The 14261-nt window shown below is 33.3% G+C and overlaps 1 protein-coding gene across 2 annotated transcripts; it reads right to left on the bottom strand.

The window, feature by feature from the left end:
- Positions 1-2826: 2826 nt before the first annotated feature.
- Positions 2827-13456, bottom strand: LOC111425210 (nuclear factor interleukin-3-regulated vrille). Of its 2 annotated transcripts, none has more exons than XM_023059094.2 (2): positions 13245-13456; positions 2827-4842 (listed from the first exon to the last, which is right to left on the bottom strand). In XM_023059094.2, exons 1-2 carry the CDS (start codon positions 13372-13374, stop codon positions 3653-3655), a joined length of 1320 nt encoding a protein of 439 aa, XP_022914862.1. In that variant the 5' UTR covers positions 13375-13456; the 3' UTR covers positions 2827-3652. The 2 variants fall into 2 exon arrangements, with proteins under 2 accessions (XP_022914862.1, XP_022914863.1); XM_023059095.2 differs by lacking the exon at positions 13245-13456 and adding an exon at positions 5923-6115.
- Positions 13457-14261: the final 805 nt, after the last annotated feature.

Here is a 14261-nt window from a genome sequence, read left to right as displayed (position 1 = left end):
GAAATATAACATATGTTTTCGTTATTTTCCTCTCTATTTACTTCGATGTATCCTAATTTTTCAAAACAAAACTGACATTATAAATATATCTGTTATTGGCGGTGGTGTTGATATATACATTAAGGCTTACTATAAGTTTCATAGACTTGGTGTTCCCAGTTTTGAGCATTTAGAACAGTTGTAGATTTCAGTCATTTTAAAAAATATCAGGTACTTGTAGTGAATTTTTTGATTCGTTTGATGAAACTTTATCTTTGCTCATACCGCAGTGTGATGAGTTGATATGTGCTGGAGATTTAATATTGATTTGATGAATCCCAGTCATGGTCACGCCGTTGGTTTTTCGGAGATACTTGAAGTTATGGTTTGTAGCAGCTTGTTAATGAACCAACTCGCATTACACCTGCTACTGAGCCGCTCATTGATGTTGTGCTTTATCACTTAAGTCTCTTCATGACCTTGCTGATCATGAATTGATACATTTTTGCCTTAGTGTTCCGGACGAGGGGAGGAGCCCGGTGATCAGATTTTGCTACATTTAACTTGAATTTTTTCACGTTGGATCTGATGAATTGATGAAGTTGATGTGAAATTACAGTACTTTAACCGTTTAATTTTAGCATTATTTGATGCTCATGCACCCGTAAAGACGGTAAGGCTTAGTAAAAAATCTGCCCCCTGGCTTACTCCCCTGCTTAGAGACATGATTAGACTTAGAGATGGTCTTTACAACAAATTCAAAAAATCTAAAACTGAACTAGCACTTAATGAATATAAATCTTTTATAAAGACCGAGCAGAAGGCTTATTATGAATCATGTAAAAATAAAATTTCCAGGGATCTCGCGATATCACTGAGACATCTGAATGTTATTAAATCAAAAGAGCAGGTAGTTCCACAACATTTGAATAACGTTGAAGGCATTAATGATAATTTTTTACAAGCTGCTGAAAACTCATTGATCGTTGATCCAGACTTAATTCAGACTTATACTACTACGAAAAAGTCTACCTTTAATGAATTGTTTGCTTTTGCGCCTGTCTCTGAGCATATTGTAGCGGGGCATTTGTTAAATATCAAATCTGGCAGTGTGGGATATGATGAACTCCCGGTTGTGATGATACATATTCGTCACACATACTATTAATATATGCTTATCGAGGTCAATCTTTCCAAAATGTTGGAAGAAATCTTTGGTAACACCTTTGCCAATTAGTATTTTACCTGTTTTGTCTAAAGTATTAGAAAAAATTATGAATTATCAAATTTTGGAATTTGTTGATAAATTTATTATAGTTGCATATAGTTGATGACATATAGTGATCAAAATAGGCTTACTGGATTGGTTCTGCTAGACTACAGTCGGGCCTTTGATACTGTCAATCATAGGATCAAAGGCCCTACTGTAGTCTAGCAGATATACTCCAGAAGAACTTAGATATTCAGAGAGGAGTTGAAGCTGGAGAAGATGATGGTGAAAGTAGGTATAAAGTACGAAAATGGGCTGGAGTAGAGGAGTGACTTTAAGATTTTGTAAGAGTGTTGGAGGGAGAACAAGAAACATAGGATGATTTTCGCAAATTATTTATTATTAAATAAAAAGATTTTAAAATTTAAAATAAAATAGTTTTAATTTTCCCACGAGTGATAATTTTTAGTGATAATTAAACAAACATATTGATGCGTAATTTTCGAATCCCCTGCTGCCGCCTCACGATTTGTAAATATTTCGTCAATCCATGACCCTGCGCAATGTTGCGCAACATAGTCGAGGAGGTACTTTTTTTCTCCCTCTTCTCGCGTTTCTTCTCTTTTTTAATAGATAAACGTTCTCGCAAAATAACGTTCGGGCGTCATTTATTTTGCGTTCGACGCTCGTTTTCGTCCACCGTGGTCGCCCGGTTGCCAAAAAATCTGTGGCAGTCGTTTCCGAAAAAAAATCTGAGACGCCAAACTGCAACCGCGAAGTCGACGAACCGTTAACCTTCTACGAAGGACGTTAAGCCGTATTTACGGCAAACATTAATCGCGGAATATCAAACCAACGTCCGGCGCGACAATTATTTATTTACAAAAAAAATTATAACATTTTATTTTATTTTTTTTTATTATTTTGTAGAGTGAATAAGAATAAATTACTAATTAATATATAATAAAGTTATCGTAAATGAATTACGAAGTCTTTTTTTATTCGAATGAACGTAATTGTGAGGCTTTATTACAAAAACGAAACGTTTGTGTTAATCGGTTTCGTAAACGGTTAAACAATATTTCTTTTTTTTTTGTAAGTGAAGAACGAACAACGTAACGCTGATGAAACAAGAAATAATTGAATGGAGTAGTGCCAAATGAAATACATGTCTAATTTGGCACTGTTTTGTTACAACCAACCCCTTTTATTATCGGACACAAATTAGTTTGCGTTTCACCTTCCCGCAGCCGGACGCGGTTAGAGTTCAGAGTTTTGAACGGAATTTGAAAATATTTACGCAGACGCCTGTTTGTACGTGTGTCGAACAACACGATTACTTCCATCTCGCTTCAATACTGACGCAATATAACAATGAAGCATTTAATGTTTTGTTTTTCAACAATTTCTGTTTGACCATATTTTCCGTCTTAGTAATTTTCATAAAAATGATGATTTTAGATTATATAAATAAATTAAACGGGATTTAAAAAATAAGTATGACGACACAATTTTTACCACATATTGATAAAAAAATTATCGTTTTATTTTTAATTATTTCTTACTTACCGTGTTTATGTATGCGTCACACCGAGAAATGGAAAAACAAAAAATAATAAGGAAAAACAATTCCCAAGTTATAAAATGATGTAAATCTTTATTCAAGAAATAAGTAGGATACATTTAATGGTAATATGAAAATATATACGAATATTTTCTTTATCATACTAAAAGTAGTACGCTGGAGTAATAATTTACAGGTCGAAAAGGTAAAATTACGGTAAATGATTTTCTGATAATCTCGTTCGCTTTGTAAAAAAGGTTACTTCCGTTCCGTGGCGCGTTTTCGTTCTTCGACGAAAAAAATAACGCGAAAACGGAGCGGGCCGAAATTGCGAGTGACGAGTTTTTTTACATCTGACGTTTAAAATACATATTCCAGCAAATGTTGTATACCTTAATATTATACGATATGAGATAACATATACGCTGAGATTGACCAGCAGCAGTTAACAAAAAAAATTACATACACTTTATACATAAATAAGAAGTATTTGAAGATAAATACAATAAAAAATCACACGTTTCCAGCTAAGAGAAATAAATAGGTACGTTAATTTCTATAACAAATCGGCGCGGCGATGTCGGTGATGATGATTACAAGTTTTGATCGTGAAGGGACACTAAAGCTAGCCAAGAAACAGTTACGATAATTGTTACATAGAAAATAACGGCTAATAGGATGTAAAAGCGGCCATAAATTGTGCAATATATCGTCTCCGTTCATAGGCGAAATAGAATGCGACCTTAGAAATAAATACTTAAAACCTAAACACAATAAATAGCTGGTACATGATGACCGGCACACGTCAGCGAGGGGGGTAAAAACGATATGTCCACATCCTTCCATCCAGGTACCGGCTGACCAAATCACAAAGACATATTTATCACCGTGCGTCGCGTTCACTGCTGGTTAGAAACCATCTCTTTCTGGTCCTTATTAATGATGGACTTGAGTATGGCCACCTCCGAGGAGATGCGCTCCAGTTCGGAGGCCGTGTGTTCTCGCAGGCTTAACTGGGATTGTTTCTGAAGCGTTTGAAGGGTGGCGGCTGCTGCGGTTGCTGTCGTCCATTCGCCCCCAAGGGAAATCCCGGAATCCCTTTCGTCACTTGAACCTTCGGCGTCCCACGGTGGGCTCGATCTCGGTCCAGGTTCTTGTTTAATGTTTTGCAGGGATAAAAGCGCACTCGCCGCGTCTTTGTCACCTAAGTGGACCTTGTGACGAAGTTTCAACGGTAAACTGTTGTTTAATTCGGACGTTGTGAGGGCGAGAGGTGTGCTTTCATCTCCTGAATTGCTGGACACTTCGTATGGGGATTGTCTTCCTCTAGATCTGGATCTTGAGAGGTTGAGGGCATTATTTCCACTATCGTACGGCGTTGGGGAGTGTGATTGTGGATGATGATAAGGCGGGAAACTGGAAAATTGTGGATGGTATTCAAGTTCTCTGTACGGAGGTTCATGGTGGATGGTTGGGTGAACTTGAGGGAGAGAGATCGGTTGAGGTGGAGGCGAAGTTAACACTGGTTGATGTATAACCGGTGTCGGGATTGGACTTGGTGAGCTAAAGAACGCCGGATGGGTCAACTTCTGACGTTTAGTGTAAGTGAGCACTTGGTCTTTGTTCGGGAGGCTGGCGAGAACCTTTTCTGGACAAACGATCTTCTCGCCGCAAATACCAAATTCTTCACGGATGGTCTCAAGTTGGGCTTTAAGGATTGCGTTTTCGTTGGTCAGTTCAAGAACCCTTTGTTCGAGGACCATATCGTTGAAGCGACGTTTCTCGCGAGATCTCTTTGCTGCTTCGTTATTGCGACGACGCCGGTCCCAGTAGCTATCATCTTTTTTATTTTCCGGGGTGAATTCGCGTTGTTTCCGCTGAGGAAGGATTTCCTTCTGTTTCAGATGAGAGCCAATACCGTACGTTTGTTGATAGGCATCTCCGTTTGGCGATGGGCTGGCTAGAAGGGCGTCCCTTCCGTGACTTGAAGGCATGCTGGAGTTCAACAGTGGTAGTTCACCGTTTACAGGGGATCCACTTTGTCCACGTCCCACGATTTCGGCAACCATCATACGTTGCTTTAGAACATCTAGAAAAAATTTAAAAAATTTATTTAGAAAAGAAGTTCAGTCAGACATGTAAGAAAGAGGAGAAGAGTTCGTGCGAACAGGAACAAAAAGGTTTGGACTGGTTTTTCCCGCGCGCCAAGTGAAGGTCGAATAATCACCTGCCTTTGACCCGTATGCGTCATTAAAAAAAATAAATAAATAAATAAAAGAAAGAAGAGTTGCTTTCTTTTATTGTTGAGCTACGTCACCGCGCGCGATGTGTGACGCGTCTTAGGGACGCGTTCCAAAATAATGTTACGAAATTCGTCTATAAATAAGGCCACTTCTCTTTATAAAATGCGTCGTTTCGCGTGACCCCGCTCCAATTCGACGCGCATTTTTCGAAATTTTCGATCGCGTAGGTGTCGCTCTATTTAATAGACGCGATAAGGCGCCGCGGCGGTATTACGCAATTTCGACGGACTCCGTTCCGCAAGAATGATCAAAACGAACGGTATACAACAGAGAAAACCATGTTGCTAGACACTAAATATGTTACAAAAGATTCGCGGAAAAACAGTTTTCGGGAACTTCCCATTACGTATCACGATTACGTTTAATAATAGCCACCGGATTTCTCGAAAACGATCATCGTCAAACAAAGAATTGCATTTAATAAGTATATTGTTTTTCTCTTTTTAGTGTGATTCACTCGGACGATTCTCTCTTTATATTATAACTATGTGGTTGGTACGAATAGTGAGCTGAAGAGGTCTTCGCGTTCTACGCTTGGCCGAAGAGTGTTAACACCGAATAACGTGAGGCAACCGAGCTTAAGTAGGGTAGTGGGATTCTAGTTCACCTCTTGTATCTCGCCGCATTATTACATAATTCGCGTTACAAAATCCCCCTCTTTGTTCCTATTTCAAATCTCTTACGAGTTTGCATACGGCCCAAGTAAACAAAAAAAAAATTTCGTTTGCAAACTATTAAAAAATAATTAAATAAAGTCAAATAAGTGTATAAGCAACTTTTTTTTAACTCAAACTGGGTTTTAGAAAAAATTTTGAAAAAAAATTTTTTTTTGATTTTTCCAACAATAAAAAAATATTAAAACGTACCGGCAATAACAACTTCCTTTCCAGAAAACAGTTTTGCGTTTGTTAATTTTCTAACAAATTCGTCGAAAATAAACAATATTTTATCTTGACGGATACGCGACAACAATTCCTTCGCACTTTATTTAGAAAAAATGTATATATAATTCCGTTCAATTACTTTAGCAATTCCGCTCACTCGCGCAGTTCGAAAACTACTGATTTCAGTTGGCATATACCGCGTGTAGTCGGTTCGGCGCGTCGCGACGACGTGGTGGGGAAGCCGACGTCGGCGGTCACAACGGGAGAAGGGGGGGCGAGGACAACACCCTCTGTGAGTCACCAATCAGAGCCCTGACAGGTCACCTTCGGGTTACGTAATATCAACGGTGTTGTGATCTGGACGTCGTTAGATGCGTCGCGACGCCACAATAAATTAAATAAATATCTTTTTTTATATTATATACAAATTTTAATCATTATTAATATCAATACATCACTACGTCACTTTACTCATAAAGACATAAACAATATTCGTAAATAAAATAAACTTTAAATTTTTTAAGAAAACAGTTTGCAATTTCATCTATATATAAATATATATATATATTTTATATAAGTTTATATATATTTTTATATATTTTATATATATTTATACATATTTTATATATATTTTATATATATATATTACATATATTTATACATATTTTATATATTTATATGTTTTATATATATTTATACATATTCTATATATATATTACATATATTTATACATATTTCATATATTTATATATATTTTATATACATTTATACATATTTTATATATTTATATGTTTTATATATATTTATATATATTTTATAGATATTTATATATATTTTATATATATTTATACATATTTTATATATTTATATATATTTATACAGCGTGGTTCAGTTTTTAGTCGGGAAATTTTACTAGGACTTAGTACTTGCCAAAATAACACAAGTTTTTTATATAAACATAGGGTCGCTTCCCTAGCGCCCTTTAAAGTGATGAAATTCACCACCTTGATTTTTTTTATAAGAACCTTTTAACACTAAGAGATTATTATTTATATTATTATTATTTTATTAACATAAAAAAATATGGGTTGTTATCCTCATAATTGTTGATGATTATTAATAATTTTTGACTGTTATTAAGCAAGAATATCAATTTTTTAATATTGTTTAAAACAACATAATTTGTTCAGACAGACATCCATTTTATTTATGATTTTTCTTATGAAAATCACAATTAATTAGTGTTATTTAGTTAGTACTAGATCCTAGTAAGTGCATAACTTCCATAGCCAGCTATAAAGAAATTTTTTTTATTAATAATATCAGCGCTTTACAGTACAATCATCTTTAAGGTTGGTGAATTTTTGTGAATTTCATCCCCTTAGAGGGCGCTAGGGAAGTATAAGGTATGGTTGAAAATAAGGTATTAACCAGTAGTACATACATACAAAATTTCAAATTCTACGGTTTACTTATACCCGAAATAAAAGATAAAATGTCAATTTTTGGCTCAACTTTGACAGCTCATAGCTCGAAAACAAAGGAGTTGCGACCCTATGTTTATATAAAAAACTTGTGTTATTTTGGCAAGTACTACGTCCTAGTAAAATTTCGCGATTAAAAACTGAACCACCCTGTATATTTTTTTATATATATATAATTGAAGTTGTTTTTAATATCTTCAAGATATAATGAATGTTGCAGGTTTTAAATATAGCGCCTCGGTCTCAAGTAGCCTCGTATAAAATACTTTGACTAACCGGTTTTATAACCGATTGTGTATCTAACACTTATTACTTCCAAGACATATTATCAGTTCTGAGTATTTCTGCTTATATATATTGCAGAACTCTTGAACCAAAACAATCTTATTGCGTGTAGCAGGTTTAATATATACATACCTATATACAAAATAGCCGAGGTGCTACAATCAGGACCGTCAAGCATAAAATGAGGTTACCAAATACATTTAGTAACCGATTTTGAAATCGATTGTCTATCTAATATTTAATATGTTGAAGATGTTACAAGCATAGCTGTTGCTTCGATTCATTGATTTTGTTAATTTTAATTAATTAACGTATCGAATTATAATTTAACTTACTTTATTTTTTAACTTACAATTGAGACATCGTTTAATGATATTAAATAAAAATGTAATGTTGCATATACTAGGTATTATAAAGTAATTGTTTTGATAAAATGCGCGCTTGAAAAACATATTTTCGTTTTGCACGACGACAAAGACTTTTGTCATTTATGTTATACATACTGAGTTGTTATCTCGCGTCCAGACGCAATAAATAAATAAACGATTTAGATATTGGGCGGCTTGTTGCGCGTCTGAACGGGTTTAAACAAAAACGAAAACGCAATTGTCCGGTTAAACAAATGCTATTTAGACGCGTTGTTATATCTCGAATTGAAATTTTATTATCGTATAGGGATAAGGTTGCAAAATGTTTTCGCGTCGACTTACTTTTTTTATAAATTAACTAAAACTTAAAATTAAGTGAAATTCATCCACCATGTTTTATGATTTTTTTTTATTCATCTCGTTACATGCTTTCACTTTAAACGGTTAATTTCGTTGCTTTCAAATTTTAAGATATAAATATTAAAATTTTTTATATAATACAAAGAATCATTTCAGAAAATCAAAAGTATCAATCGAAACTTACATCACTCCTTTGATTAATGGAAGATATATTTTAAAAACGCACAAAATCGACTCCTTCTGATTATGAATACTTCACGTGGATCGACACGCAGAGTGAATGACGAAATCTATGTATATTCATGTATAAAGAAATAAATTATTGAACGGTGTTGGGATCTGGACGTCGTTAGATGCGTCGCGATGCCAAAATAAATTAAATAAATATCATTTTTTATATTATATACAAATTTTAATCGTTGTTAATATCAATACATCACTACGTCATTTTACTCATAAAGACATATATAAATAATATTCGTAAATAAAATAAACTTTAAATTTTTTAAGAAAACAGTTTGCAATTTCATCTATATATAAATATATATATATTTTATATATGTTTATATATATGTTTTATATATGTTTATATATATTTTATATATATTTATACATATTTTATATATTTATATATATTTTATATATATTTATACATATTTTATATATTTATATATATTTTATATATATTTATACATATTTTATATATTTTATATATTTATATATATTTTATATATTTATATATATTTTATATATATTTATATATTTTTTATATATATTTATACATATTTTATATATTTATATATATTTTATATATATTTGTATATATTTTATATATATTTATACATATTTTATATATATTTATACATATTTTATATATATTTATAAATATTTTATATATTTATATATATTTTATGTATATTTATATATATTTTATATATATTTATACATATTTTATATATTTATATATATTTTATATTTATTTGTATATATTTTATATATATTTATACATATTTTATATATTTAATATATATTTATATATATTTATGTATATTTAAATATATTTATACAGGAATATTGAATTTCTCTTGCCAATACCAAAGAATAAATCAAGACGAGATTTTAACGGAACAATCACCCACGCACGCTGAGTGAAAAGCAACAGTTTTGGAAGAAAAAATTATCCGATGTGTAAAATTTCGGTCGCAAATGTCATCAACTGGACAAATTTTAACACCTTTACTTCAAATGAAGAGGTCAAAAATCTTATGAATTAGTTTTTTGCTAGCGAAGAAAATAAAATTATTAGCGTCTAAGAAAACTAATTGAGGCATACACTAGGCAGGTACTTGTTGTACAAGTATGACAATCATACGTTTTTGATTATCTGTTAGAGTTGTTGATAATTAATATTTGTGAAAGTATTGATTGAAGAATGTTTGTAATGTTATAATATTTTGTTATGATTAAAATGTGTATGAGAAAATGGTTATTTTTGTAATTGTAAATATGCGTAGTAAATTTAATTGGTTTGATTGGATAGTATGATTGTATAACTTCCTGTATCAAAGTGCTAAATGTTGTTATTAAAACGGAATGTATCAACTTTTGGATGATACGGGAAGGACACTTATTCGGCGAAGGTTATTTCGTTATCGTTCTGAGACGCAATATAGAGTTTAAAATTTATTTTGGGACGTTATAAAATAATCAGCAAAAAATACTAACCTATCGCAACGTTGGATCATTATTGCTTTATCTCGTCGCACGTGGTCGGAGGTCGTTTATAAAAAACAGTTTTTCCGAAAATTTAGTAGATTCTATTTTGAGGCTTATGTTTGAAAACAAGGTTACTTTTGGGTTAAATTCCGTTTGAGATGGTAACAAAGAAAACGCGTTTGACAATAACTTTTATTACGCGATTGAATATTTGTTTTTGCAATTGTCCTTATCAGCGATAACGACCGGATAATCTGTTGTTGTCAACTTATTTCGCCTTTGTTACCTTCAGCGTTCCATAAAAAAGGACATAATGTAGATAACGGATTTCATAATGTACCCGTAAACGCGTTATGCACCGACGTCGGAGAAAATAAAATCAAACAAAGGATAGGTACGCGAAAAAAGACAATACTTAATTGGCGATGGCGCGACGACTTTCTTTGTCTGCTTTCTCCGACGAAAACGTTAAAGAATAATAAGCGTTATTAGAAAAGTAGGTCTTGGTTACGGCCATCTCCCACCACTTTATTTTCTAATCGCCTGTTATGCCATTCTTTTTCTACATTCTATTGCAAAATAATCATCTCAATATTTAATTAAAATAAAAATGTAGGAATTCGGTATAACTAATTGTAAATAAGAAAACAAATTAGTATTCGAGATGTCGTCAAACTTGACATTCTACACGTTCAAAGTCACGGTAACGAGTGGCCACAGAGAAAGTTTCCGTAATAATCGCCCGTTTATGTAAGAGACAATGAACTTGAAGATTCGAGAACTCGCAGGTTCCCGCAGGACACAACAGAAACTACACAATATTTACTTGTAGAGAGGTCCGGTTAGATCCGCGACTTAGAAATCTGCCTACGTCACGCACTTTCTTATTCCGGTCGATTCTAAAAGAAAGTTCCGCTCTTATTGAGGACGTTAATTTTAGAAACTTTAACACCGTTAAAGATACACAAATATATAAATTTTAGAAACATAAAATAATAATTATTAAGAGTAGGTATGATTTCGAAATTGGAAGCGTTCGTAATGATATTTATGTTTCTTTGTAAGAGCGTGGCTACATTTGTGTGTGCGTCAATCTAAAGGCCATCTACTTAAAGTTATTGGTTGTCGTGCTACGAGTAGACATATTTCTGGGAAACGCATTTATACCCTCCTTTGTTTCGTTTTAAGTTTTGTTTTTAATTTCAAGTACCCCGTATAATATAATAGATAGAAATCAGCAAATTTAGATTTCATAAGAAAAAAGTTTTTATCAAATTAATTTATATAAATTAATATAATGAGAATTGTTGAATGTTACGAAGAGAGATTCAGTTAACGTAATCTGAATCTACTAACCTCGTTTTGAACGTTACAAAGGTGACCCTGTACTTTTCTAGGTCAGAGGCATCGACGAAATTTCCCACTTTCAGTTTTCCTCCCGTCTATTCTCGATTTTCTATTTTTAAATAAACATTATTGAGATGAACGTTCTATTTCGAGAGAATGTCCCATTTTTATTTAAATCTTTTTCTTATTAAATATTTGCGATTACTTTTTCCATTTAAAAAGTAAAGGAACAATCAGAATATACTTGAAATGAGGCGAAAATGGGGACTTTATCAGATGAATTGCGTATACGTCAATAAACCTTTTGTCGAGGCGTAGAAAAAAAAATCAATAAATAAAATGTATTGCATAACTGGAATGTAATTATTTGAGGAGTTAAGTGTATAATAGATTCAAAACAATACGCAGATAAGGCCTTATCTTTAGAACACATAAAGGAAGTGACAGAGCTACTAATTCTGTACAAAAAAATGTGTACGTTATCAGATAGAAAGCCGGGAAAAACAATTCCAGAAATTATCGTCAATCGTCCGTTGCTAGAATTAGATACAAAATTTACCCGGTGAATCAATCTTTCGTAATATTGCATAAGCGGCCAATTAGTTATCAAAAGATGACTCATCCTAAGATTTAATTCTCTCATTATACGTAAACGTTACTTACCGGCCTTATAACCAAGGCCATTACATAGATTTGTTTTTATATATTTATTTCTTGTAGCATTTTTGTTTTCTAAAAATCATTTAAAAACGTTAAAAAGATTTCATGCTCCTCACAAATTATTACCGATTACATTTTAACAAATAATAATTTGTTTTCGAGTTAAACGCGAAGGTCGATGCACTTATATCATCGCAAACCGCGATAAAAGACCGAAAAGTCATCTAAGTGACATCCATTTTTAGATTTTCTTTCTCTCACTCAAGTTTAGTCATTAACAAATTTAATCGATTTTAACATATAAATCCGTATGACGTGTTATCGTTGATAATAACGGATGATGCATAAAACGTTAAGAGAAGGCAATTATATTAGAGATATAGGAAGAACAATGATCGTTAATCGTGAGTAACGAGTGTGAATCATAATCTTTTTTTAATTTTTTTTTTCTATTATCCATCCTGTATAATAAAATAACAATTATTAGAAATTAATTATATATATATCAAAATTTGCATTTTTGATTAAACTAATTAATAAAATAAGGTAAAATTAAATAAGAAAATAGAATAATTGAATAAAGAGAAAGTGTCCACCCTGTATATAGTTCACTTTCCATTGAAAGTGCGCTGGCTAAAATTAGCCGAACGTTGTCTAGGTCTAGAGTCTGGCCTATTCTGTGTCAAGAGCGGCGATATTGATTCAAGCAAATGCCTAACTTGTTCTAAATATAAGCAGAAAATCTGCAAGTCTCCGTCTAGAGTTGGAGGGTTCTTTTTGGGAGTCCGGTAAAAATAGGATACCGAGGAGCGTATTTTCGCCATTAACCTCGATATTTCGTCGTTTTTCGTCCTCGGCTTTCCGATGACCCTATAGAATCCGGCGTGCACGTTGCACATTTTTAAAAATAACCAAGGATCCGACTTTCTTTCTTTATTAAGTTCGGCCGAGAACTTTCCATGAGAGGAAAACTTTTAAGTTCTCGAGAGATTTGGTTCTCGGCTATTCTAAATGATCATTACGAAAAGATTCATTACAAGATGTGTGCAAAGGAAGAGGGATTTACTTTTTTTTAAGTACATACCGGGTGGTGGTGAAAAAATTAATCCGTTTTCGGGGTGCATTGCGGGAACGTAAAGAGGTCCCGAAGACCTGCGGATGCCCTGTAGTGATGCAATGATGACCGCCGGCGAAGAACGAGCCCACAAACACATAAAACACGCGTGGATCCGCGAAGTCCGAGCAGTCGACTGTGCGTTGCAAGCACTTAGTACAGCACGGTCATAGTGAACGAGCAAAATGCAGCAATAGCAATGGTGGGACTCGGCTTTGCGATAGTGACCCACTTCGATGGTCGACCGTAGTAGGCCACGGCTCGAAGTAGTGGTAGAACGATGAAAGCAGAGAAAGGACGTCAAAAAGGAAATGCGGCCGGAGTAATATGTAGTTACGTGAGATTACCAGGGCATAATGTGTTTGTGTCCCCGTTTCAGAGGCGACTTTCGGAACGCTCTATGCGCTAGCAGATCGAACCTGCCTGCTACTCACCAACTCTTGCATTCCCTGATAAAAATGAAATCGCTAAACAGGGTTAACTCGCGGAGAGAGTACCGGTAGACCACTCTTTTCAACCGCAATTAGTCTCTCTACTTTCTTCTTATTCGCCACTTCTTCCACGTCAACCATACATATCTCTTTTTTTTTACTACCGTCAGCTTTTTTTTAATAACACCACACTTTTACTACAACTATTTTACCATAAAACAATTTTTACTACTTTTCAATAACATATTACATTAATCATTTTTTTAATATATTTGCCACATCACCATACCAGTTAATCATAGTAATATATAGTGATTGAAATAAAAAATCACAGAATTTACAGAAAGAGAAAAGTGAAAGGTTTACACTTTCCGTCTTCTAGGGGATTTTGGTCTCAATATTTTTGGTTTTTTGTGTGAGAATAAACAGATCAGATTCTAAGAGTGTGACACAGAAAAGTATACGTACACCCCCATAACACACCGTTTTGAATAATTTATGGAAATTAGAAGTATAAAATGTTTATTAAATGAATTAGTATTAAGTATAATACTTG

This window comes from Onthophagus taurus, chromosome 8, assembly GCF_036711975.1.
Source record: "Onthophagus taurus isolate NC chromosome 8, IU_Otau_3.0, whole genome shotgun sequence".
In the NCBI taxonomy this organism is placed as follows: domain Eukaryota; kingdom Metazoa; phylum Arthropoda; class Insecta; order Coleoptera; family Scarabaeidae; genus Onthophagus; species Onthophagus taurus.
Note: the sequence above shows the minus strand (reverse complement) of the source record. Positions and strands in the feature narration are given on the sequence as shown.

What these genes read in the sequence shown, in the direction of transcription:
- LOC111425210 (XM_023059094.2), bottom strand. Translation starts at nt 13,374, where the DNA reads ATGTGTTTGTGGGCTCGTTCTTCGCCGGCGGTCATCATTGCATCACTA. An exon ending in AATTTTTTCACCACCACCCG is followed by an intron (nt 4,843 to 13,244) that starts GTATGTACTTAA and finishes AATTTTTTCTAG; the next exon opens with ATGTTCTAAAGCAACGTATG.